The sequence below is a fragment of the Myotis brandtii genome, unplaced genomic scaffold (genome assembly GCF_000412655.1).
Source record: "Myotis brandtii unplaced genomic scaffold, ASM41265v1 scaffold187, whole genome shotgun sequence".
Classification (NCBI taxonomy): domain Eukaryota; kingdom Metazoa; phylum Chordata; class Mammalia; order Chiroptera; family Vespertilionidae; genus Myotis; species Myotis brandtii.
The window spans coordinates 3,332,422-3,356,267 of NW_005356944.1; the positions used below are offsets into that span (position 1 = coordinate 3,332,422).

At 44.7% G+C, this 23,846-nt stretch overlaps 1 protein-coding gene across 9 annotated transcripts in view; it reads left to right on the plus strand.

Annotated features, from left to right (window-relative positions):
• PPP6R3 (protein phosphatase 6, regulatory subunit 3) overlaps positions 1–20,545 on the plus strand; it is a 78,718-nt gene extending 58,173 nt beyond the window's left edge. For 6 of the 9 annotated variants that reach the window (XM_014538129.1, XM_014538130.1, XM_005864355.2 and 3 more), the window contains 8 exons: positions 1,356–1,410; positions 2,433–2,563; positions 6,456–6,577; positions 8,883–9,036; positions 10,533–10,639; positions 12,299–12,449; positions 15,680–15,799; positions 19,045–20,545. In XM_014538129.1, the coding sequence (XP_014393615.1) occupies positions 1,356–1,410; positions 2,433–2,563; positions 6,456–6,577; positions 8,883–9,036; positions 10,533–10,639; positions 12,299–12,449; positions 15,680–15,799; positions 19,045–19,096 (892 nt within the window). In that variant the 3' untranslated portion in view covers positions 19,097–20,545. Of the gene's footprint in view, positions 1–1,355; positions 1,411–2,432; positions 2,564–6,455; positions 6,578–8,882; positions 9,037–10,532; positions 10,640–12,298; positions 12,450–15,402; positions 15,421–15,679; positions 15,800–19,044 lie in introns of all 9 variants that reach the window. The other 3 variants (XM_014538132.1, XM_005864350.2, XM_005864360.2) reach the window with 1 other exon arrangement.
• The last annotated feature ends 3,301 nt before the right edge of the window (positions 20,546–23,846 follow it).

The window sequence follows — 23,846 nt, forward strand, 5'->3', positions numbered from 1 at the left end:
GCAGTCAGGGTAAGAGGAGCACAGCAGGGGGCATTGCTGGTGCTGTAGAAAACTAACAGATAGAAGCTGTGTGGGTGATCCTCAGAAATGGAAACAGACGGTCTAGCATCTTCCCTGGGGGAATAAAGTGTTTCAGAGACGGGTAGCATGGCTCATTGAAAACAAAGTTTTGAATGTTGCATGGCTGTTCTCACAGGAGACTCCCTGACGACGCTCAGGAATACCAGATTGTTGTGGTTCCTCGCAATAGTTTGTGGAACTACAGCCAGTGGAGGCTGTTGTCTATCACAGCTACAGTTTAGGCATGGGAGAAGCTAAAAGACATTCCAACTCACTGTAACTGCCATTCAATCGGCCATGTGGGCACCCTGCGCTTCAGGCTCCACTGTCAGCCGCAGGGGTGGAAAGCTGTCAGTAGCCCTGAGAAATCCAAAGGGAGCATTCATGTCTGAACCCTAGGGGTGCACACACTGGAACCTGCAGGCTCCCCACACAGCATCTCTGCACATGCCTGTCTGCACTCATTAAATGCCACTTGTTAGGATTCCATACTCTCTTTAAAATCTGTATTGGGGGACTTAAAATAAAATAATGGTTGATTAGAATAGATCTTTTAAGATGATAAGATAGCCCCACCTGTTAAAAAATTATGTTACCAGGCTCTGAATTTTTTTACTCCTTACTTTCTTCCTAATGCCGTATTCAAGCCTAAGATTTCAGGGACATCTGTGTCTTTCATACATGAATTTGGCTATACCTGGAGAACTTTTGTGTGCTTTTTATGTTTTGACTTATTTCTTTGTGAGTAACCTTTTCCTGGTTATGGAGCCATAGTTGTCCATGGATGTTAAAAATCTTTTATAGGATGTCTTTGAGGTTGTGTTTATTGTTTCTCAAAAGGCTTCTATTTCAGCCTTCCCATTTAAAAAAAAATATTCTCTCTTTTTAAAATATTTTTTTGTTGATTTTTAGAGAGAGAGGAAGGGAGAGGGATAGAAAGATAGAAACATCAATGAAAGAGGACGTCATCGACTGGCTGCCTCCTGCACGGCCCCCACTGGGGATTGAGCCCGCAATCTGGGCATGTGCCCTGACCGGGAATCGAACTGGCAACCTCTTAGTTCCTGGGTCACCACTCAACTGCTGAGCCACACCAGCTGGCCAGCCTTCCCATTTTATATAAATCCCTTAATCCCAAAGGAGGGGGTATCATTTAATGCAAGCAGGGTATGTGTTTATTTAATGTATGCAGATTTTAATGATAGTGTAAATATTTTCAATTTGGAAAATTTTATGAATACTGTTTCTGTGAGTCTAGATAATTAACTATTTCTACACTTACATTTTGTTTACAGTGTTTCTTTTGATCGGGTATCAGACATCAACTTCACCCTCAATACAAATGAAAGTGTAAGTATTAACTTAGAAGTGGGAACTGGATGAGTCAAGCTGCATTTGGGTGCTGTGTACATCAGGGGCTCTGGGCCATCAAGCTTCATCTTAGATTGGTGCTTTTTCACCCACTCACATGGCCTTCCTGGCCCTGTGGCTAAGGTGCAGCAGGGCTAATAAAACCAGGTCACTTGTGATTGCAGTGTAGACCTTTAGCTTCAAAGAATGCAGTTTGATGCTAGCCTGCTGCCTTTTTCTGCTGTATGTCAGCAGAACTTGGGCCAAATCAGCACCAGCCTCTTAGCCCCAAGCAGTTCTGAAACATCAAGTCACCCACATCAACTGATCTAGTGGACTAGTGTCGCTTGAATGGACACAGTCTTTGTTGTTGTTAATCCTCACCTGAGGATATTTTTCCATTGATTTTTAGAGACTGGAAAGGAGAGAGAGAAAAACATTGCTGTGAAAGGGACACCTTGATTGGTTGCCTTCACACACACCCTGATCAAAGCCAGAGATGAATCCTGCAATCAAGTTTGACCAGAATTGAATCTGGGACCCTTCAGTCCGAGGGCTGATGCTCTAGCCACTGAGCCAAACCGACTAGGTGACACATTCTTGAATTTTAGGTTGATCAGTATGAGAGACCACTGGTTTATTGGCTGATATGATAAGGTAGAAAGTGCTGACTCCAGTTGGTGCCCATCACTGCTTAGCTGGACTGGAAAAGCTGAGGAAATACAGGTTGCTTTTTGTGTTCCGACAGACCTGAGACTGCATCGCAGGCGGGCGGGGTGTTTTACTAGATGAACGTGAGTCCACAAGGACAGTCCTGGCTTATATGCTGGTTTTGAATCCAGTCTTAGTGGAGAACTTTTTGTCATTACTTCCACAGAGGCTGACATTAGATATTTGCATTTTATTTTGGTGTATGTGAGCAGCACTGTTTTTTAAAGGAAATAGAAGAATGCAATTTACATTGTTCACTTTGGGAGATTTGAGCTTTAAATTTTGTTCTTTTCCTCCTCATTTTTATTTAGGGAAACATTGCCCTGTTTGAAGCATGTTGTAAGGAAAGAATCCAGCAGTTTGATGATGGCGGCTCTGATGAGGAAGACATCTGGGAGGAGAAGCACATTGCATTTACACCAGAATCCCAAAGACGGTCCAGGTAAAGCAGAGTCTGTTCCATTAGCAATAATATCCAGTGCATAAAGCAAAGAATGTTAACGTATCCTCTCCACGCATGTATATCTGACCTAGAAACCAAAGCTTTTGTCATGATCAGAAATACCCTGGATAACTGCTGTGAGCTGGTGCTAGTACTCCCATCCGTAGGGTGATAGAATGGACGAGTCAAGGTGACCTGCTTGAAAATGCTGGGTGTGCCTTTGTGTAGTTCGTGAAAAGTTGTGACATAGCCTCTCCTGACTGGGAAATGATGCCTAGGAATGTGGTCACAGAGTGCTTTGAAGAACTGTTCCTCACCAGTAATAGCAGCAGCAGCTGGGTTATGTATTGTTCCTTACACAGACTGAGCGTTTCCCCAAGGATGGAGAAGTTGTTTCTAAAAGCTAATCTAACTTGGGGAGACAGACTCATGTCAATTGATACCCATCAGAATTAGTTCAGTATTTTTTCTCCCCCAAATGTTTAAGTCACTATATCATAGGAACCTAAATAGATTTGCTTCTGTACACAGGGAGTTCTTGTTATCTGAGTATTCATTGTCAGAATCTTGATAGTTAAGTGAACAACAGCTGAATGTTGGTGTACCTAATAACAGCTTCAAAGTACATGGAGAAACACTGATCAAACTGCATGGAGAAGTAGACAAATCCATAGATATTGATAAGACAATAGGCAGAAAACAGTCCTACCAACCAGTCTGGTCTTCTGGACATTCGTGAAGCACTCCAGCCAACAGCAGCAGGAGAGACATTCTCTTCAAGTGCACATGAAAGAGTTATTCAGAGAGATTGTACCTGGGCCATAAAGCAAGTTTCAGTAAATTCCAAGGTTTCAAGTCATACAAAGCATGTTCTCTGACGCCAGTGCACTTAAATTAGAAAGATACAGAAAGGTCTCTAGAAAATCTCCAGAAGTATGGAAACTAAACTCGTAATGAGTTAAAGAAGAAATCAAAAGGAAAATTACACCGTATTTTGAATTGAAAGAAAATAAAAACAGAATATCAGAATTTGGAGGGTGCAGCTACACAACACTTGAAGGGATCATTTTAGTCCTAACTGGTTATTTTTTCAAAAAAGAAGCATCTTAAATCAATGCTCTCATCAAACAGAAAAACAGTAGAGAAAAATTGTTATCAAAAGTTGTAAGATTAAATTGATATACCTCTAGATAGAACGATCAAGAAAAAGAAGTTACAAATTACTGATATCAGGAATGAGAGACGTGACATCATTACAGACTCCACAGATACTAACTAAAAGGATAATAAGAGAATCTTATGAATAGCTCTATGCCAGTAACTCTGACAACTAAGATAATCTTTGAAAGATACAAACTACCAAAGCTTGAGCAAAAAAGATAATCAGATGAGTCCTGTATCTATTAAAGACCTTTCTGGTGAATTCTCCTAAACATTTCAGGGAGAAATTATACCAGTTCTATACACGAACTTCCAGAAATTTGACAGGGAGGGTATAGTACCTATCTCTATGAGATATTCTTTAATCTTTACCCAAGGATATGTTTATTGATTTTAGAGAGGATGGAAGAGAGAGAGAGAGAAACACTGATGTGAGAAAGAAACTTCAACTTGCCTTTTGTAAGCACCCTGACTGGGAACAAACCCACAACCTAGGTATGTGCCCTGACCAGGAATTGAACCCACGACTTCCCAGTGTCTGGGATGATGCTCCAACCAATTGAGCCACACTGGCTAAAGCCAAAAAGTCCTTTTTAAAACTTTAGTAAATAAATGTGACAATAATATATTAGGGCCAAGCAGGGTTTATTCCAGGAATACTGAGTTGGTTTGGTTTAACATTTGAAATTCAGTCAATAAGCATGTGGCTGAATCCATCATGAGAATTCCTAAGAATTCTCAGCAAACTGGAGATAGAAGGGAATTTCTTCAACCTGATTAAAATCTTCTACAGTGAACCTGCAGTTAGCATCATTTTTTAAAAATATATTTTACTGATTTTTTTACAGAGAGGAAGGGAGAGGGATAGAGAGTTAGAAACATCGATGAGAGAGAAACATCCATCAGCTGCCTCCTGCACACCCCCTACTGGGGATGCGCCCGCAACCAAGGTACATGCCCTTGACCGGAATCGAACCTGGGACCCTTCAGTCCGTAGACCAACGCTCTATCCACTGAGCCAAACCGGTCAGGGCATTCTAAATGGTAAAAGACCAGAGGATTTTCCTTCAAGATCAGGAATAAGAGATGTATATTTGTTCTCACCACTGCTTTTTAATATTGTGCTGGAGGTTCTAGCCGCTGCAGTAAGTCAGGAAAAAGAAAAGGCACCTAGGTTGGAAAGGAAAAAGTAAAAATATATCCACAGACAGCATGACTGTCAATGCAGAAAATTTACTGGAATCTACAGAAAGACGACTCGGACACTTAAGTGGCTTTAGCAAGATTGCACAATACAAAGTCCATAAAATAGTATTTCAGCACATTGCAACAAACAATTAGAATCAAAATAGCTACACAATACTATTCAGAATAACAGCAAAGTATTAAATGCATAGGGATAAGCCTGGCAAAAGATGTGTAAGACCTGTACACTGAAAATTATAAAACAGCTGAAAGAAACCAAGACTTGATCAATGATAAATGTTTATGAATTAGAAGACTCAACATAGTTGAGTTCAGTTTTCCCCAAATTGGTCTCGATTCAGTGCAATCCCAAACAAAATTGTAACAAGTTTTTTGGTAGCTGTTGACAAGTTGATTCTTAAACTCACGTGAAAATACAAAGGATCTGGAATAGCCAAAACAGCTTTCATACAGGACGAAATTGGGACCAACACAACCTGGTCTCAAGTAACTGAGACGAGAACTGGACTGATGGACAGAATGGAGCCCATAAGTAGATACATAGACAACTGGTTTTGATGGAGGTGCTATGGCGGTTCAGTGGAGAAAGGGTGGACTTTGGAACAAACCATGCTGTGTATGCAAAAGAACAGCTCAATGCATACTTCAGAGCTCAAAATGGGCCATAGCCCTAAGTGTACAACTATAAAACGTATACTAGAAAACCTTCGTGACCTTGGGTTAGGCAAAGATCTCTAAGATACAACACTAAAAACACTATACATGAAAGAAAATGCTTAGTGAGTTTAAATTTATCAAAACTAAACACTTCTACTCTTCAAAGGACACTACTAAGAGAATGAAAGGACAAAGTAGCCCTAACTGGTTTGGCTCAGTGGATAGAGCGTCGGTCTACGGACTGAAGGGTCCCAGGTTCGATTCTGGTCAGGGGCATGTACCTTGGTTGCGGACACATCCCCAGTAGGGGGCGTGCAGGAGGCAGCTGATCGATGTTTCTCTCTCATCGATGTTTCTAACTCTCCCTCTCCTTTCCTCTCTGTGAAAAATCAATAAAATATATTTTTTTAAAAAAGGACAAAGTATACACTAGGAGGAAAACACTGCAGTCGCATATCTGAAAAAAGAATTTGTAGGAGAGGCTCTGAAGCACTCAGACCTATCACGAGAAAGAAGACAGTAACCCAGTTTTCAAATGCACTGAAGACAAGCAAAAACTTCAGAAAAGAAGGTATGTGGGTGGCAAAGCAGCAGGAAAGAGGAGCTCAGCACCCTTGGTCAGTAGGAAAGTCAGGTTGACACACACAAGGTACCTCTGCACACCTGTCGGAGGCTGCTGCTAGGTTGTGCTCCACATCTTTAAGCCAAGGATAAGGCAGCACAATTACAGAGCAGAGTCTTAATGAAGTGATGTCAGACAGATGAGCTCCTGATAAGTGCAATGTGGTTTTCTGTTGTCGAATGACCTGTAGAATTTTCTGGTGGCTGATAGGCGGCATTAAGTCATTTTGGCCCCTTTTTTTCTTAGCTCGGGGAGTACAGACAGTGAGGAAAGCACAGACTCTGAAGAAGAAGACGGGGCAAAACAAGACTTGTTTGATTCCAGTAGCGCCAACACAGAGGACAAGATGGAGGTGGACCTCAGTGAGCGTGAGTCACCTTTTTCTTCCAAGCACATGTGTTGATCTGTGTTGAAATAGTCCTTGAGACACATGTCATTTGATCCTGCAGGAAGAAGCAGGTCACACTTCTGATGGTGGCACTGCTGCTTCCCTTGGTGTGGAAACACCTGTGTGAGTCTGCAGAGGGGCCATGGCACACTGTGTCCTCTGGGTGCTTGTGCTGAAGAGGAGAGGCCACAGCTGTGGAAAGATGAGCCGGTGTTGTCATTTGTAGAATCATGAATGCACTGAGCCAGACGAAACACCTTAAAGCTTAAACAGTTTTAAATGGGGTTTTTCAGAGTTTATTTGTGACTCTTGAAACCCTAAAACTCCCTTATTTATGTCCTGCTACTTGCTAAAAAGACTTGTGTTAGCTGGCTTATTAAAATTAGTTAACTTCTAAGAGTTTCAGGTGAGATTTCCAAGCATTAGGTATCGTCCCTTCTTGGTATCAGTGCAGCCCTGCCACACTCACCCAGATTTAAGGGCAGGAAGCATGGAACAGACCCTAATTCAATGCCTATGACCTGCAGGCCCTCACTGAATCCTCAGCTGAACCTCAGTAAGTGGATAGTCCCTATCGAAATTAAACGGGTGGGGAAACGCAGGCTTAGGGAAGTTAAGTAACTTGCCCAAAGTCACAGTAAGGTCTTTAGAACTGGAACATTTCTGTTGTACACGGGTGCTTCCCAGTCTCATGCCTCTAGGATAATCTTCCTAACAGCTGGCAGATTCCCTAGCCGAGCATGCCTCCCTACAGCCTAGAGGTCCCCCGTGTGCTAGGAAATAGCCCTGAGAGAGAACAGAGGTTCCACACCGGCTGAGAGGATTGGGGATTCAGCATAAGCACTGGGAAGGGAAAGCATGGTGTGCACTGAACTCAAGTATCAGCCTCGTGTCATCTGAAGGGGCACATCTCTGAGGAGGTGGCATTTAAACAGCCCTGCAGGTCAGATCCAAAGTTGGCAGGCAGGTGGCATGGTGACAGGCACCGCAGATAGGAATCAGATGCCCATGCAGATCCCGCCACCCCTACCCACCTCTGAAATCAGCCTGTGTCTGCAGGACTTAAAAGTAAATAAAGCTCCTCTCTGTGCTCTCAAGCTTCACTTCTGACACCAGCTGGTGGGCTTTCCCACACGGACCACATCTCCAGCCCCAGCTGGGTGTCCTCCAGTTCAGTTCGGATACTGTCTCTCTGGAATTGGGGTGGATCTCCCAGGGGAAGGCTCGCTTCTGCAGCCTTCTCCCACTTCAGATGCCAGTCACAGTGAGACACGGGCCCTTTGTACTTCCAACCAACCAGCTATAAATTGGGAGTTCCTGTGACCTCTTTGGGTTCCATTATAGCTCACAGAACTCAGAAGAGCACTTGACGTACTACTACCAATTTATCACAAAGACTATTGTAAAGTATACAAAGGAACAGCCAGGTGAAGAGATGAGTAGCAATCTGAAAGGGTCCTGAGCACAGGAGCTTCTGTCCCTGCGGAATTTGTCATGGGCCACCCCAGAAGCTCTGACCCTGCAGCGTGGGTTTTTATAGGGGCTCCATGAAGTAACTGATTAAATCATGGCCATTCATGATTAGCTCAACTCCCAGCCCCTTCTCCCTCCTACAAAGTGACTTCCCTTGGCATCCAGCCACCAGTCAGCTCATTAGCATACAGAAGAAACCATTTCTGAGATGAGGATGACAGAGGAGGGACCAAATACATTGCTTGGTGTCCGTGCTAACTCCAGGAGACTGCAGCGGGGCCCTTAGTCCCTTAGCAGTGAGACATGGGACCGGATGCGGATTAGGAAGCATTAAGGTTGTTTCCAACTTACTGCAGTTGAATGAATAGCCAACATATTCTTTATTTTTAATAAACTTCTATTTTGGAATAATTTTCGGTTTACAGAAAAGTTACAAAGATTTTACAGGGAGTAGCTTTCTTCACTCATCTTCCTAACAATGTTCCTATGACCTTGGTACACTTGTGAAAACTAAGCCGTTAGATTAGCATATTCTTGTGTAGCTTTGCATCTTTGATATTTCTACTGGGAAAAATCTCAGTGGGAATTGCTAAGGCTCAGAAGGCACTGCAGTTTGTAGGCAGGTGGATGCTGTGCCACTGCCCTCCAGGTGGTGGTGCCCTACCCTCCTACCCAGTGACTGTGGGGAAAGGGGATGCCTTCCCCCACATCTCCCATCTTTTTTTAATCATTGCCAATCTGTTTGTGTAAAATATCTTGTGTTATATTAAACTACTGAAGTGTTCTCAAAATGAAATTCCTCCTCTCTTTAGCACCCAACTGGTCAGCCAACTTTGATGTCCCCATGGAGACAACCCACGGTGCTCCCTTAGACTCTGTGGGCTCTGATGTCTGGAGCACAGAGGAGCCGATGCCAGCTAAAGAGACAGGCTGGGCCTCTTTCTCAGAGTTCACGTCTTCCCTGAGGTGAGCATGGGTACCAGCTCTCCACACCTTCCCATACGAGAACTGTGGGATGATGTGCTTTGCCGTAGGCACCACACACCATTCCAGTTGGATATGGTGACTTAAACAAGACTAAAAATCAACACGAGGAGATACTGCCATAGCTCTGAGTTGCCAGAACAACAGTTACCACCCTCCTTCCTTTCACCAGAGCAAGCTGGGGAAAGAAGGGAGGGAGTAGATCCTGCACCAGCAGCTTGGGAAGACCTGGCCCCAGGTAGCGAGTGGACAGGGTGCTGATGAAGATGGCATCTCCCAGGCCTGCTCTGGCCCCACTGAGCTGTCAGGACAGGACTGAGGAGAGAGGACTGGGGGGAAGCCAAGGAACTGAGAGGCCCTTCTCTGTGGAACATGATAGAACAATGCAAAATGTGACTTGAATTTAGTGATAGCATGGACTTGTATCTCACTTGTAGCTCAGCTAGTGCTGTAAATTAAGGGGAGTAGTCTTATTTGTATTTTCTCTTTAAAATATATATACATATGTTTTTTAATTGATATTTTAGAGAGAGGAAGGGGAGCGGGAGAGAAACATTGATTGTCTGCCTCTTCCACATCCCCTACTGGTGACAAAGCCTGAAACCCAGGCATGTACTGACTGGGAATCGAACCAGTGACCTCTTGGTGCATGGATCGATGCTCAACCACTGAGCCACACACCAGCTGGGGTTATTTGTATTCTCGATGACAGCAACCTGTTATTTCGTAATTTTCCTGAACAATATTGTCAGCATTTGAGTATTTACCATGGAATTCATGTCTTGTTAGGCTTAGTTTGATTTGCAGAACATTGTTTTATTTTGCCTACTGAAAAGGTGAGTGAGCAGCTACCATCTTAGACAATTGAAAGAAACCCATGTTGCTTTATAGCAACTCTAAGTAATTGGTAGTAAGTAAGCTACTATTCAGTGATAAAGTAAAATTGGTGGAAAATGTCTCCAAATTATGAATTATTTTACCAACCTCACTCCAGTCCAGAACAGTCAAGTTTCCACCTCCTGCTTTTCTCTGTATCTTTCTCACTGGGTGATAGATACTGTTGAAGCGCCTCACTTCCCTTCCCCTTGTGCACAGCTCGCGTTTTCTCAGTCAGTATCCTAAGAGGGGGGGCGCTCCGGGCAGTTAGCCTCTACTTAAGTCAGGGTTTCTGTAGAACAGACACGGAGATGCAGGTGCTGCTGTGCAGCGTGCACCATTGCTGTCCCGGCCCTGGGAGCTGGTGATTGTGGTGAGGTAGAAGCTGGGGCCTCTGGGGCCTGGGAGAAGTTCCTGCGTTACTGCCTTGCCGAGTGTGCAGATACTTGCTGCCTATGCGTAGATCCTTGTATCCCTGGAGTCTGTAACCAACTGCTGGTGCCTTCCCAGCAGGCGGAACTGATTTTCAAAGGATTTTTTGTGAATAATGGTAACAGAAGGCTATTAGCCACTGCTAACGTGAATTTTCTCTTTTCTAAAAGTACAAAAGAGTCTTTAAGGAGTAATTCTCCAGTGGAAATGGAAACCAGCGCTGAACCAATGGACCCTCTGACTCCCAGTGTCGCTGCGCTGGCCGTGCAGCCAGAAGGTGGGTGCAGAGAGCCTGGGTGCACATCCCATGGGCCGTCATTTCGTGGCTGTTCAAGCCTTAACCCTTTGCGGTCCAATGTTATTTTTGGAATTCAAACAGTCTGGTCCAAATTAATTGACAGGATTGAATGTTGAACTTTTTAATGTTCTTACTGCTCGACGTTGGACCTGCTCCTAGTGCCTGGTCTGTCGAGTCAGCCTCGAGGTTGGACCGAAAAGGGTTAATGTATGCTTAGTGTTCTAGATTTGAAAAGGTGACTATCCCATAGCAGGTTTATAGTAAAACCAGACTTGACTCTCTGTTCTTGGGCTCAAGAGCTCAAAGTAGCCAGGAAAGTGAGATGGTAGGTCTCATGTTCACTGGGAAACTGAGAAAAGAAATTGGGTGCTCACTCCAGAACCACAGCATGTTGAGCTGTCAGTCACTCAGTCCCATCAATGTGCAGAAAGGAAGCAGGTCTTAGCCTCTAGTACCCGGGGAAAAAGAACCAGAGTTAACGTGTGATCCAAGCCCAGCCTGTACCCTGTTCTTTTGCCCCTTGGGTACTTTGCTGGAGCATGTGTGTGTATCCGGTGTGGTTCAGGCTGTGGACCTATTTTCTTTTCACCATATGAACAGACAAAATGGTCAAGGGGATCCAGTGAGTTTTCTTGTTACTCAAAATACACACATTGTTTCTTCCATGGGCCCTGAACTGTTTTCAACCTGAAGAACAGGACTTTGGGAGGTGGGGGAAAGGAAGGCGGTTAGTGAATGGATGTGAGGGAAAATTGGTGGTATGTGGCAGGAACAAAGAAGTAAGTCCTGTGAGGCAGGAGCTGGATGGAGGAAAAGGGGGGACATATATAATACTCTCAACAATAAAGATTAAATGAATCAAATAAATATTAGAAAAACAAGTAAGTTCTTAGAGAAAGGAGGATTCAGTAGAGGGCACATGAACCAAGGGGCAGGGAAAAGTAATAAAACCATTACTAATACTGCTTTTATTTGTCATTCTATTAAACATTTTGTATAGATGAGCTCACTTTATCTCTCAACAATTCTGTGGGTGAGATCAGTTATCCCTATTTTCTGGTTCAGAAAATTCAGGTACTTGTTAGGTGCCTCGCCCAAGGCTTATGCAGCTGGTAAGTGGCTTTTCAGTTCGGGAAATCTGACTTCAGACCCAGGCTTATAAGCACTAGACCAGATGGCTCCTTATGATGTAAGAAATAAATCATCCACCAGGAATCACAAGTAAGTAACTTGGGAAAAAAGGATAGGACCCAAGTGGGGTAACTAAAGAAAGAGGTGAGTGAGGACAGGGCAGTGGATACCCTGTGTGTACTGTGGATGGAAGCGGGGGGCTAGACTTTGTCGCTGCCTCCTGCCCCATACTGTGAAGAACGTTAGGAACAGCAGGGTCTGCTGGGGAAAGCTGGGTGTGTGAGCTCGTAAGACAGGGTACTTACTGGTCCTGTGCTGCAGCAAACGTCTCCATTGGGCATTGCTAAGAAGCCTGTGCCCATCAAGAATTGTCCAAGGCAACAACGGGCAAACCATCTCACCCTTGAAGCAGGAGAATGTCACATTGGGTGGATGGGTCTGCACAGAAGAGGGGTGACAGTTCTTGTTTGGTTGCGGTGTGGATGACCATCAGCTGTGTTTTTTCAGTGACAGGTAGTGTGGCCATGGAAGCCAGCTCTGATGGAGAGGAGGACGCAGAAAGTACAGACAAGGTAACTGAGACAGTGATGAATGGCGGCATGAAGGAAACTCTCAGCCTCACTGTAGATGCCAAGACAGAAACTGCAGTCTTCAAAAGGTAACCAGGGGCGAGATCGTACTGGCAGCTTCATGTTGTTGGGAGGATGATGGGGAGAAACCTTAAGTATTAATGTCTTTAATTTGGTTCAAATGTGGGTTCAGACATTAGCCTGACATCTTTCTAATGTCTCTATTAAACTCTATAAATCTTAATGAAGAGATGAAAAGTTTGGGTCCCCAAGTGCCCCGCCCCTGTCTGGTAGTATTTAAAAGACTGTAGTTTCAGTCTAGCAGATTCAAAATACCTGAGTATAAGAAATTGGTGAATCTAGTTATAGGGGAAATTGACTTGTATACAGCCCATCACAAAGGTTCAGTATCATACTGATCACTTTCTTCAGACATCATGCAGTCTTTAGAATTCAGTAGCAAAACGATAGCTTTGAAAAGGTATGAAAAAACTTCTATAAACTTGCAGAATGCACTTAAATCAGTGCTTAGAGCTTTGGTCTCCATATTGTACAGAGCATTTCACCTCACAAGAGAGGATGCTTCCCAACTCATCATGAGGCCACTACAAAACAGCATGAGAGGAAAATGAATCACAGGCCAATGTGTGGGCTCATATGCGTAAAACTTAAAAGCTAGCACACCAAATCCAGCAGTGTTTTAGGTCCTGACCAAGGATATATCTCAGGAATGTGAGAATATGGTGACATTGTAAAAATTTCAGTTGTATTTTTAAAAAGCACTTGATAAACATACTCTGAAAAATCTGTGGAATAATAAAGGTTGCCAAATTGCTTAGAGAACCATAAGGAAGATGAAATAAAGAGACTTGCCCTGCAAAGTCACAGCAATTAAAACTGATGTTAGCACACAAATAGGTGAGAGGCCAATGTGATGCAGGAGAGAGCCCAGTAGCCACAGGGATGGCTTAGTGGGAGGCAGGGGTGGCGGGGTAGAGACCATGAAATCCGAGCCTTCCTGCCCTCCATTCAAAGGCAGTTAGTTCCTGGTGGGTTGAAGCTCAGTGTGGGAGACATGCACCCACATGTGGTGCTTTAACCATTCATTGATTTCCCTCAAGAACCTGAGAAGTTCAGTGAGAGTGGGTGTCCTCCCACTCTTCAGGGGAGAAAAATGAGATTGGAGTTAAGTGATGTGGCCAAAGTCTCGTGGTTGTTAGGATAAAATTCAGTGCATCTTTCTGGCCTGCAGCAGAATAAGACTTCTTTTTTTAAAACAAAACAAAAACGTTCAGAAGTATAAACTATAATGCAAAGAATAGACTTAGACTGCATCAATGTTAAGAATTTCTGGCTTGCCCTAGCCAGTTTGGTTCGGTGGATAGAGCGTTAACCTGTGGACTGAAGGGTCCCAGGTTCAGTTCCCATCAAGGGCACATGCCCAGGTTGTGTGCTCGGTCCCCAATAGGCTGCAAGAGACAGCCAATCAGTGATTCTCTCTCATCATTGATGTTTCTCTCTCTCCCTCTCCCTTCCTCTCTGAAATCAATAAAAATATATATATTTTTTTAAAAGAATTTCTGGCTGGTAAAGTACTGTAGACTAATTAAGAGGCAGATGGCAAATCGAGGGGGGTAAAGGTTACAGTATCTAAATCAACCAGAAACTAGCATTTTCTGTTTCATTCCTATAAACCGGTAAGGAAAAGATAGAAAACCCAAACCAGAAAAGGGACAAAAGATATCAGTAGGCAGTTTATAAACAAGGACATCTAAAAGGGCTTAAAAAATTTAAGAAAAGATGCTCAAAAAGCAGCCGCCATCTGACACCTCTCAGAGCCTAGCAGGAATGTGTGGACAGTGCTGAGTGCTGGCGGGCGCTGGGCTACAGCAGCCCCGTTGTCCTGCTTGTGGGATGCAGACTGGGCTTCCTTGTAGATGGAAGGGTGACCGCCTTTCCACTGCTGGGAAATGGCCGGGCTGTCCCCTGTTGCCCTGTTGTACACAGAGAAATGGAGGTGGAGGACAGTTCAGCACTGGTTGCTGCGAGAAGCAGGTAGAACCAGAGGTGCACGCCTTGGGGGGCACTGTCAGCAGGGCAGATGGACCTTCCAGGGTGTGCTCCTCACAGATGGTACCCCGGGTGCAGATTCAGTGCCAGTGGTGTGACTCAGTGCACATCTGCATTGACTGCATTTTACAGGAATGGAATGCAAGAGGGGCAAAAGGAGGTTTGTAGTTATGAGCACATGAAAGAGTACATGCTAGTATTATTTATTAATACTCCATCATTTCCCATATGGACAACTGTGTGACAACTCAGGGTAGCTGCTTTGCTGGTCAGGGAGTGGAAGTGGGGATGAAGAGGAGTAATTAAGAGGCAACTCAGATTGTCAACAAATCTGTAGACTTCAGGTCATTTTCCTCATCACTTGACCTACCCATCTGAAAGCCACCCCAGAAATCATCCTAAAATTAGGCTTTTCAAAGGGAACCTCCAATTTCCCTTTATTTCAGTTTAGGGGCATCTTGATTGTGTCAAAATAGAAATCCAGACAGAATAGGCAAACGTCTGAAATTTTAGCCCACAAACAGTTGAAAGCATTTGCTACTTGTGTTTCTTCACCAAGAGCCATCTGAGGGGAAAAATAACCCTTTCATGTTCCCCATGCCCTCTGATCCCTCCAGCCCATTTCTGCCTCTTCTGGCCGCAGTTCTTGGCTCTCTTCCTTGAGGGTGTTTGTACTTCTCACTCGTGGTCGGAGGACAACTCGAGAAGGTCAGGCACCCTGGTACCTGCTCCCGTGACCTCAGCCAGCAAACTGATGGGGGTCTGTCCTACTGACGGTTTGAATGGTGGGCTCAACCCAAAAGCAAAATGCTTAACTAAAGACTCATTCCTTCAAACAGGTTCATTTGACACCTTCACCGAGTCTGCAGATTTGCTTATGTGCAGTCGTGGACATATTAGCCCCACCCCTCATTATAGGAGTGTTCTGAAACTCTTGTACATTTCTTTTCTGTTTTGCACACTTGGCGTCAGAGTGTTGAAATCCTACCGGTATGTAAGCCACAGGGGCCGTTCTTTATCAACGCCAGCTGCATCACATTGTCCCTCTCAGATCCCTCCTGCGTGATCCTCTCCTCCTGTGGTTTCCCAGTCACTGTCTGTGCCCCTGTGTCCCTCACCTGAGCATGCTCAGCCCAGGGCTTGTGACTCCATGGCAGTCATGACTCCAGAGCCATTGCATGATCCCTCCTCCTCCACTCGGCGCTGGCACTGTGGGCTCTAATGCTGCCTCTCATCCTCTTTACCGCAGCGAGGAAGGAAAACTGTCTACCTCTCAAGATGCTGCTTGCAAACATGTGGAGGAGAGCCCTGAGCCGGCTGAGGCGAAGTCTGCAGCCCCCCGGCCCCCCAGCAGTAGTCCTGAGCAGAGGTAACCACCGCTTTCTCGATCTGCCCAGGCCCTGCTCTGGCTTTGGCTGTTGGCTCCTGGGCACTGGGAGGGAAGTTGGCACAAGAGGGCAGGGGGAATCACTAGAATTGTCCTCGAACATTCAGTGACTTAACTCAGCACAGTAGTTTTCTCAGTCCTTATGGGATCAGGGTGATTGAGCTCAGAACTTAGAAATAGTATCTCCTTACAGCAGAAGTCGAAAGCTAACCGTTTTTGGAGATTCAGTAACATCGCTGGCTCTTTAAGAAATTACCGTAAATGGCCCTAACCGATTTTGCTCAGTGGATAGAGCGTCGGTCTGCAGTCTGGGGGGTCCTGGGATGATTCCGGTCAAGGGCATGTACCTTGGTTGCAGGCATTGGGGGGTATGGGAGAGGCAGCTTATTGATGTTTCTCTCTCATCGATGTTTCTAACTCTCTATCCCTCTCCCTTCCGCTTTGTAAAAAAATCAATAAAAAAATTACCGTAAGTGGAAGGGTCTCTCATAGTGGCATCCCTCCCCCCTTGTTTGTGTTTGTTTGTTTGTTTTTGATGATAAACAAAATGCTAAGTTGAGACCGATTGAGCCCTCCAGGATTGGGTTCCCTTGGCCATGGCAGCCAGGTTCTCATGGGCCCTGTGGAGTCATGCAGCCGCCAGCACGAGAGGTTCCTGGTGCCTGTTCTCCTGTGGACATGCCCATGTGACACACACAGAGAACTTCCCTGGAGACCCTTCATCTGTGGAGCTAAATACTCTCCACCCCCTGATGAGTCTATGTGTGGTTTGATTTTTATAAAATACTTTATCTCAAGTGTGAAAATCCCACTACCAGATTTTCTTCCTGGTCACCTTTTGCTTAGGCCAGAGTCCCGCTGCCACCACATGGCCTCACAGGCTGATCGGGGGCAGCCTAGACACACACCCCAGAGCTCCCACCAGGATGGGGCCTGGTCCTGGGTCCACTGGGACTTTTCTCAGCACTTTTGATTAGATATTTCTAAGTCTGAATAATCCTTCCCTAAGGAATAAAATAACTTTTAAAGTCATTTCACAGAAGTGCTTTCTCCCTCGGCAGCCTCGGCAATTATCTAATCATTTTAGGGGTAACATAGCCAGTGGGGCCAGCAGGGGGCACTCTCCGTCCACTGGTCAGCAAATCTCTACAGCAAGCATGTCAGACTCACAGAAACTGCCTTTGTTTCTCTCATGGAAATTCTAGCCAGAATGAATGTGATTTTTAAAATGTATATTTTTTGCTTGTAAAACCAATTAATTATGAGAACTATTTGGGCATGTTGGCTCTAGTGAAGGCTTTGGGAGGAAGAGGCAGTTGACACTCCAGCTTTGGAGGATCTAGCCCCAGCTGTGCTGCTAAGGGTGAGAACAAGTCACTTTTTGCCTGGGTTTTCAATATGTTTTTGATAAAGGCCCTTTGTAGGTCTGATTCCTAATCATTTGTCATCTCCCTGGTTTCTAGTTATAATTCTCTTGATTTTGAGACCTCTCTAGAAGGCAGAATAATCCACGTCTGTCCCAATTGGATAGTTGCTTCAGGAGTCTGGCTTTGGCGTCTCTGACATGAGAGAGAGGCACAGAAGGCTGTGGGTGCGTTTCCTTGGCTCTCTGAGTGCAGAATTGTTCGCTTCAGGAAACCCACTTGCTCCTCCCTTCGGAGAACCCTCTGGTATGAAGAGCCCCGCCTCAGATCTGCAAGGCAGAGGTGGTGGAGGAAATGTGGAGCGAACCAGTGGAGAAGCTAGCATCACTGTGTCCATATGGGCATTTGTCCTTTCGTCCTCCCTTCAGTCAATGGCTCAGTGTGGCAGCTGTTGGTCCAAGCCCGAGGAGAAAGCAGAGCAGAACAGACAGACAATATAAGGAAGCACAGAAAAGGCGATAAGAATAAACAACTGGGCAAAGGAACAGGCGTCCCATTTTAGGTAGGCTGGCGGGCAAGGTCTCTGAGAAGGTGACATTCGTGTTCTTAAAGCAAATGGCAGTGCTGAAGATAAGAGCCATTTGGGACTTCCCCACCGTGGCTCCTGTCACAGCCAAACATTGATGGGCGTGCCCTATTGCTCGCAAAGATTTGCAGCACCACAGAATTTTATTTTTCACTACTGTTCACCAAGCATGTCCGAGACCTGTGCCCGCCAGCATGCTAAGCACTTTGCACACATTGTATACTCAGGAACGCCTGGCTGGGGATCATTGTCCCGCTCTTACAGGGTAAGAAATTAACTGTGGTCATACAGCTTGTAAATGGTGAAGGCGGAGAGGGGTATGTGCCCGGCTATGTCTGTTTCCAGAACTCTAGGTTCCTATTTCTGATATAGTGAGACATCAGCAAACATAAGTAGTGTGCAGCTGCCTTCTTGGCTCTGTTACTAGCAGGCTTCGAAAGCATCCCGTTTGTGAATGTCCGTGCTAGTTCAGAAGTACTGTGTGCTTCCCAGTTTGGCCTCCAAGCATCCTCTTGCCCAACTCCGTAAGATTTGGTAACGCCATCCGGAGCATCTGACATGTCCAGGGTGTCGTTCTGGCAGGAAGGCAGGCAGGTGTTCTGATTCTGTCAGCACTTTGTCCAGGTAGTGCCACCTCTTCCTTCCCCACGGTCTCCTCACCTTGGCTTTGTGGGAACATTTGTTACAGTGCACACCTGTTCCTGTTGATTTGAGAGGAAGAAGCAGGAATTTGCTGTTCCACTTAGTCATGCATTCATTGGTTGCCTCGTGTATGTGCCCTGGCCAGGGCGCTGCAGTGCATACCTTTGTTTGCAACAGTTGGTCCTGTTGACAAGCTTTTCCTTTTTTCCTCAGTAGCAGAATCCTGTTTTTCAAGTGAAATTTTATGTGGATTTCAGTACATGGAAGAGATGAAAGACTGCAGTGAAGGAGGGATGAGCAAATGGCCCCGAAGGCTCTGGGAGCAGCAGTTCAAACCGCGGACCTGGCCTGTGCCTGTGCTCCTAGCGCTGAGCGGGGCTCTCCGGGAGCCTGCTGCCCTGGCCGGTGCTGGGTAACCGAGCTTAGATGGAGCTTAAATGCTCTTCAGTAGAGTTTCTGGAGCTTTAGATAAATTCATTTATGAAGCATTTCATACACAACTACTGAGTGCCAGGCTTAGTGGTAGGCATGGCACAAACGATATTAAAATACACCTCCGCCCTGGAGAGCTAAATGAAGCTAACTTTCCGTCTCACATTCTGCCTAATGCCTCTGATATCTGTCTTACTGCGTAGGACTGACCAGCCAAGCGTACCAGGCGACACATCCGTGAACGGCCCCGTATGATGAGTGACCTCTGTGCTGCGGACTGAGGACTGCAGGCCGCCACCATTCAGGGCTCCGGGGCTTCAGTTGGGCCGCCACACGCCCCTGCTGCCTCCCTCTGCAGGGGATCAGGACCAGCAACCTTTCTACTCGAGATGCTAAGACATTGTACAGAGAAATTGGGACGTGTACAAATACTGCATATTGACAAATACCAAGAATTTTTGCGTATGTTTATATTGTATTGTTCTAAATAATGGGTAGCCTGTGAAATAAGATCTTGCCACCCATGTAATAATAGTAGTAATACTATAGTTAAAATGGCTGTAAGAATAGTTTTATAAAAGTGAACACAGAGCTATTGTATTTGAAACATAACTATTTGACAATTATTAGTGTGACCAAAGTATTAGGCAGTTTTCATACATTTTTCACCTTGTACAAAATTCTGAATTCATTTTCTTCCAGGTCGCAAGGAGTAAGTAGTGGGATTGGAATGCCCTCTGAGTGTTATTTTGGTTGTTCTTAACTCACAAAAGTGATTTTGAATAAGAAATACTTGGTGTTCTTTTTATAACCAGTTTTTGATTGGTAACTGTTTTTTCTGTATTGTTTAAAACGGATCAAAAATGTAAGTCTATTGGTAGAGATGAGTATTTATTACTACAACTTAGTTGATGAATTGATGTTATTGTAAAGCCATATGTTCTGTTAAAGTCTTGTTTGCTTGAAATGATTATTCCTGCAGGTGAAACACTAGAATTTTTGGAGTGTACATGGCTTGTGGTTTGGTTTCTTTGTTTTTTGTTTTTGTTTTTTGTTTAGTTTTGGTAGTTCATCTGCCTTTTAACCCATTCACCAAAATTTCCCTTGTTAACAGGCATCATCAATGAACATTTCTGAGCAGTCTGCGTATTTAACATACCAAGATCATATTAGGCAAGTCCGTTGAAAAATGCTCGTGCTGCTAATGGAATTAGAGCGCGTTCATTTTACTGGCTAGTGTTTAAACCTAGAAATCAGACTGTGGCACCTCAGCATGTTAATTGTTTCCTGTGCCCTGTGAGGTTTTCACTCGTAAATTCTCAACCAGTCTATATTTTTTAGAGCTGGTCTATGTATATATATATAGTGATTATGGATACTAATTCAATGTAATTTATAATTTTCTATGTCAATATAAAAATACATCACAGCCTTCAAACAGCTGAAGCAATATGTTGTATATTGCGTACCGTCTGGTGAAAGGGTTAAATGACTTCACCTCTTGCGATTTTAGATGCAAATCAGTTTTTCATTTCTGTAATAGAAAATTATTCACCTATTTTTACATTGTTTGTTTTTCCTGACCAGTATTTAAAACCAAAAGGATATTCTGAGAAATGGCCAACAATTTTTTTAGAAATAGCCTCCCAAGCAACGTGCCTAAACATTACATTGCATATGGAAATAAAAGAATCAAACATCTGATGCCTTCTCTTTCGTTCACTTTCCCATTGTGAGTGATGTAGAGGCTCCTGCGAGTAGCAGACCTGGCACGAAGGGACAGTGGGGTCAGTGGTGTGCCTGGGGCAGGCTTCGTGTGCCCTCGGCCTTTGTGCGTCTCCTCCCTCCTCAGGAACCTCTGTTGTGGCTCCTCTTCCAAGAGACTGTCTCGTGTGTTCCCCTCTGGATCGGGGCTTCTTCAGCTTGTCTCAAGGTTGCTGACTTAATGTGGCACAGGACTTCGGGGACTCCCGGTGGATGGACGCGCTCTTAGCTTACCTGGTGGAGAGCTTTGCCGGCAACACCAGGGCTTGGCTTCAGGGTGGCACATACTGTCCCATATGGTTTGGATTTGGTTGGCATCTTTGTCCCACCCAAGGTAACAGCGTTGTATACCCCCCTCCTCATGCTGATGAAAGAGCGTCGGAGTTTTCTTTGGGGCTGTGTTTGGTGTTGCTTGTCTTATGTGCAAGGAAGGGCACGAAGGTGGCAAGAACAGAGCCAGTTGGCCAAGCATGTCAAACTCAAAGGCTAACGGCCAAATAAACAAGGTGTAAATTTATGTGGGCCGCAAAAAAACAAAAGCTTCAGTTTTCATAGCAACGTAGGTTTATTTCAACAGAAACATGCTGAATACAAAGGGCTGAAATAAATGAGTAATCGTTAATATAAAATAATAGAACATTTTAATAAAAATTATTTTTTTCTTGAACATTAACTGAATAACTGCACAAATTAATCAGTGTAGCTCCCATCCACCACATCCAGATGCAGAGAATCGGCCTGGCGCCCAGCCTCCCAGCGCACCAGGAGCTAGGGCTCAAGAGCAAGACAAAGGGGAGGCCGAGGCTGCGATTGGCTGGGCAGTTTTGGGACGGTCTCTACGAGAAGCAGCTACCCTGTGAGGAGGAAGTCGGCCTCCCCCTGGGGGAAGGGGCTGCTGGCTGGAAGGTAGAGGGGCGGGGCCTTGCATAAATGCCTCTTTCTCTGACCTTGATTTTTATTTTTTATATATGTATATATTTTTTCTTTTAATCTTTATTGTTGAAAGTATTACATAGTTCCTTCTTTTGACCTTGATTTTTAAAACTGGCCTCAGAACTCAGGGATCTTTTTTTTAATTTTAATTTTAGAGAGGAAGAAAGAGGGAAAGAAACATCAATGATGAGAGAGAATCGTTGATTGGCTGCCCTGCACATTCCACACTGGGGATCAAGCCCGCAACCCAGGCGTGACCGGGAGTCGAAACGTGACCTCCTGGTTCATAGGTTGATGCTCAACCACTGAGCCACGCTGGCCGGCTCAGGGAGCTGCTTCATCTTTCCCCACCTGACATTCCTGTAGTTTTGTTTTCTCCTTCCCTTGTTTACTTCTCATCCTTTCTTCTCCAGCACCTATTAGCCTTAGAAAAACACAACTCAAAACCCATTTCCTCCTCATTTCTCTTGAAGCATCCGTCTTATATAACAACTGCTGTTTGAAATTTTAACCCTGCCATTTTGGCTTCTGTAAATGCTTGCCTGCTTAAATAATAAGGCAAATAAGACTACTCCCATTCCAGAGAGGCCATAAACTATGCCCCAGACAGAGTTGTCAGTGCTGACACCAGGCCAGGCCTTGAGATATGGTCTCATGGCCCCTTCCCAGCATGCAGGCCTTCTTTCTCAGAAGGCCCAGAAGTCTCATTCCAAATTTGGGAGACAAAGGACTAGAAAAAGTATAAATAGAGAATTTCCTCCATGTTGGGGGCCCAGAATTTGAAAGACACATTTTTCTCTGGGCCTGCACAGAATTTAATTTAAAAAATGTAACTCCCTTCTCTAAGCATGGCTTGGTTTTTCTCTGGTCTTCTGCAACACTCTCTCCTTGAACTTTTGTTAAGAGCTGGAGGAGCCACCCTAACTGGTTTGGCTCAGTGGATAGAGCATGGGCCTTTGGACTGAAGGGTCCCAGGTTTGAATCCAGTCAAGGGCATGTACCTTGGTTGCGGGCACATCCCTAGTAGGGGGTGTGCAAGAAGCGGCTGATTGATGTTTCTCTCTCATCAATGTTTCTAACTCTCTATCCCCCTCCCTTCCTCTCTTTAAAAAAAAAATTAATAAAATATATATTTTTTTAAAAGCTGGTGGAGCCGGCTGGTGTTGCTCAGTGGTTGAGCTTCGACCTATGAACCAGGAGCTCATGGTTGGATTCCGGTTGGGGCACATGCCTGGTTGCAGGCTCGATCCCCAGTAGAGGGTGTGCAGGAGGCAGCCGATCAATGATTCTCATCATTGATGTTTCTCTCCCTCTCCCTCCCTGAAATCAATAAAAATACGTTTGCCCTTCCGGGTGTGACTCAGTTGTTGAGTGTCAAGCCAGGAACCAAGAGGTCACTGGTTCGATTCCTGGCCAGGGCACAAAAAAGAAAAAAGAAAGGAAAGGTTTTTTTTAAAAAAGAGCTGGAGGAGTCAGATTTAGGGTAGAACCCTGGCTCCGCCAGACACTAGCCAGGTGAAGTAAACCTAAATTAATTTTAGACATTAAAAAACATGTATTTGAGCAAAAGGAGCTGCAGCCTGGGGGACATGGACAGCCTGAATTGTGTTTCCTAATGCCCTATATTATTTCTTGAGTGAGCCCTGCCTCTGAGCTCTGAGCACCTGATTGGACCATGATACTAGAAAGTGTCTGGCTCTAGCCAGTTTGGCTCAATGGATAGAGCATCGGCCTGCAGACTGAAAGGTCCCAGGTTTGATTCCTGTCAAGGGCACATGCACAGATTACAGGCTTAATCCCCATGTGAAGCATGCAGGAGGCAGTCAATCAACGATTCTCTGCCATTATTGGTGTTCCTATCTCTTTCTCTCCCTTCCTCTCTGAAATCAATAAAAAATATATTTAAAAATTTAAAAAAATAAGTGTCCATATGGATAAGCGCCAAACCCTAGAACGTGCTAGAGTCTATTCTTTTTCTAGAGCTAGAGTCTATTCTTTTTTTTTTTTTTTTTGTGGTTAATCCTCACCCAAGGATATTTTCCCATTGATTTTTAGAGAGAGTAGAGGGAGGGGGAGGATGAGAGAAACATTGATATGAGAGAGACACATTGATTGGCTGCCTCATGCACGCTCCCAGACCAGGCCAGGGATCGAGCCTGCAACCCCAACTACATGCCCTTGACCAGAATCAAATCCAGAACCCTTCAGTCTGCAGAATGACACTCTAATCACTGAGCCAAACTAGCCAGAGCAGCATCTATTCTTTTAAAAACTAGCCAACATGAAATGTTCTATTGCAGCCCTCTTC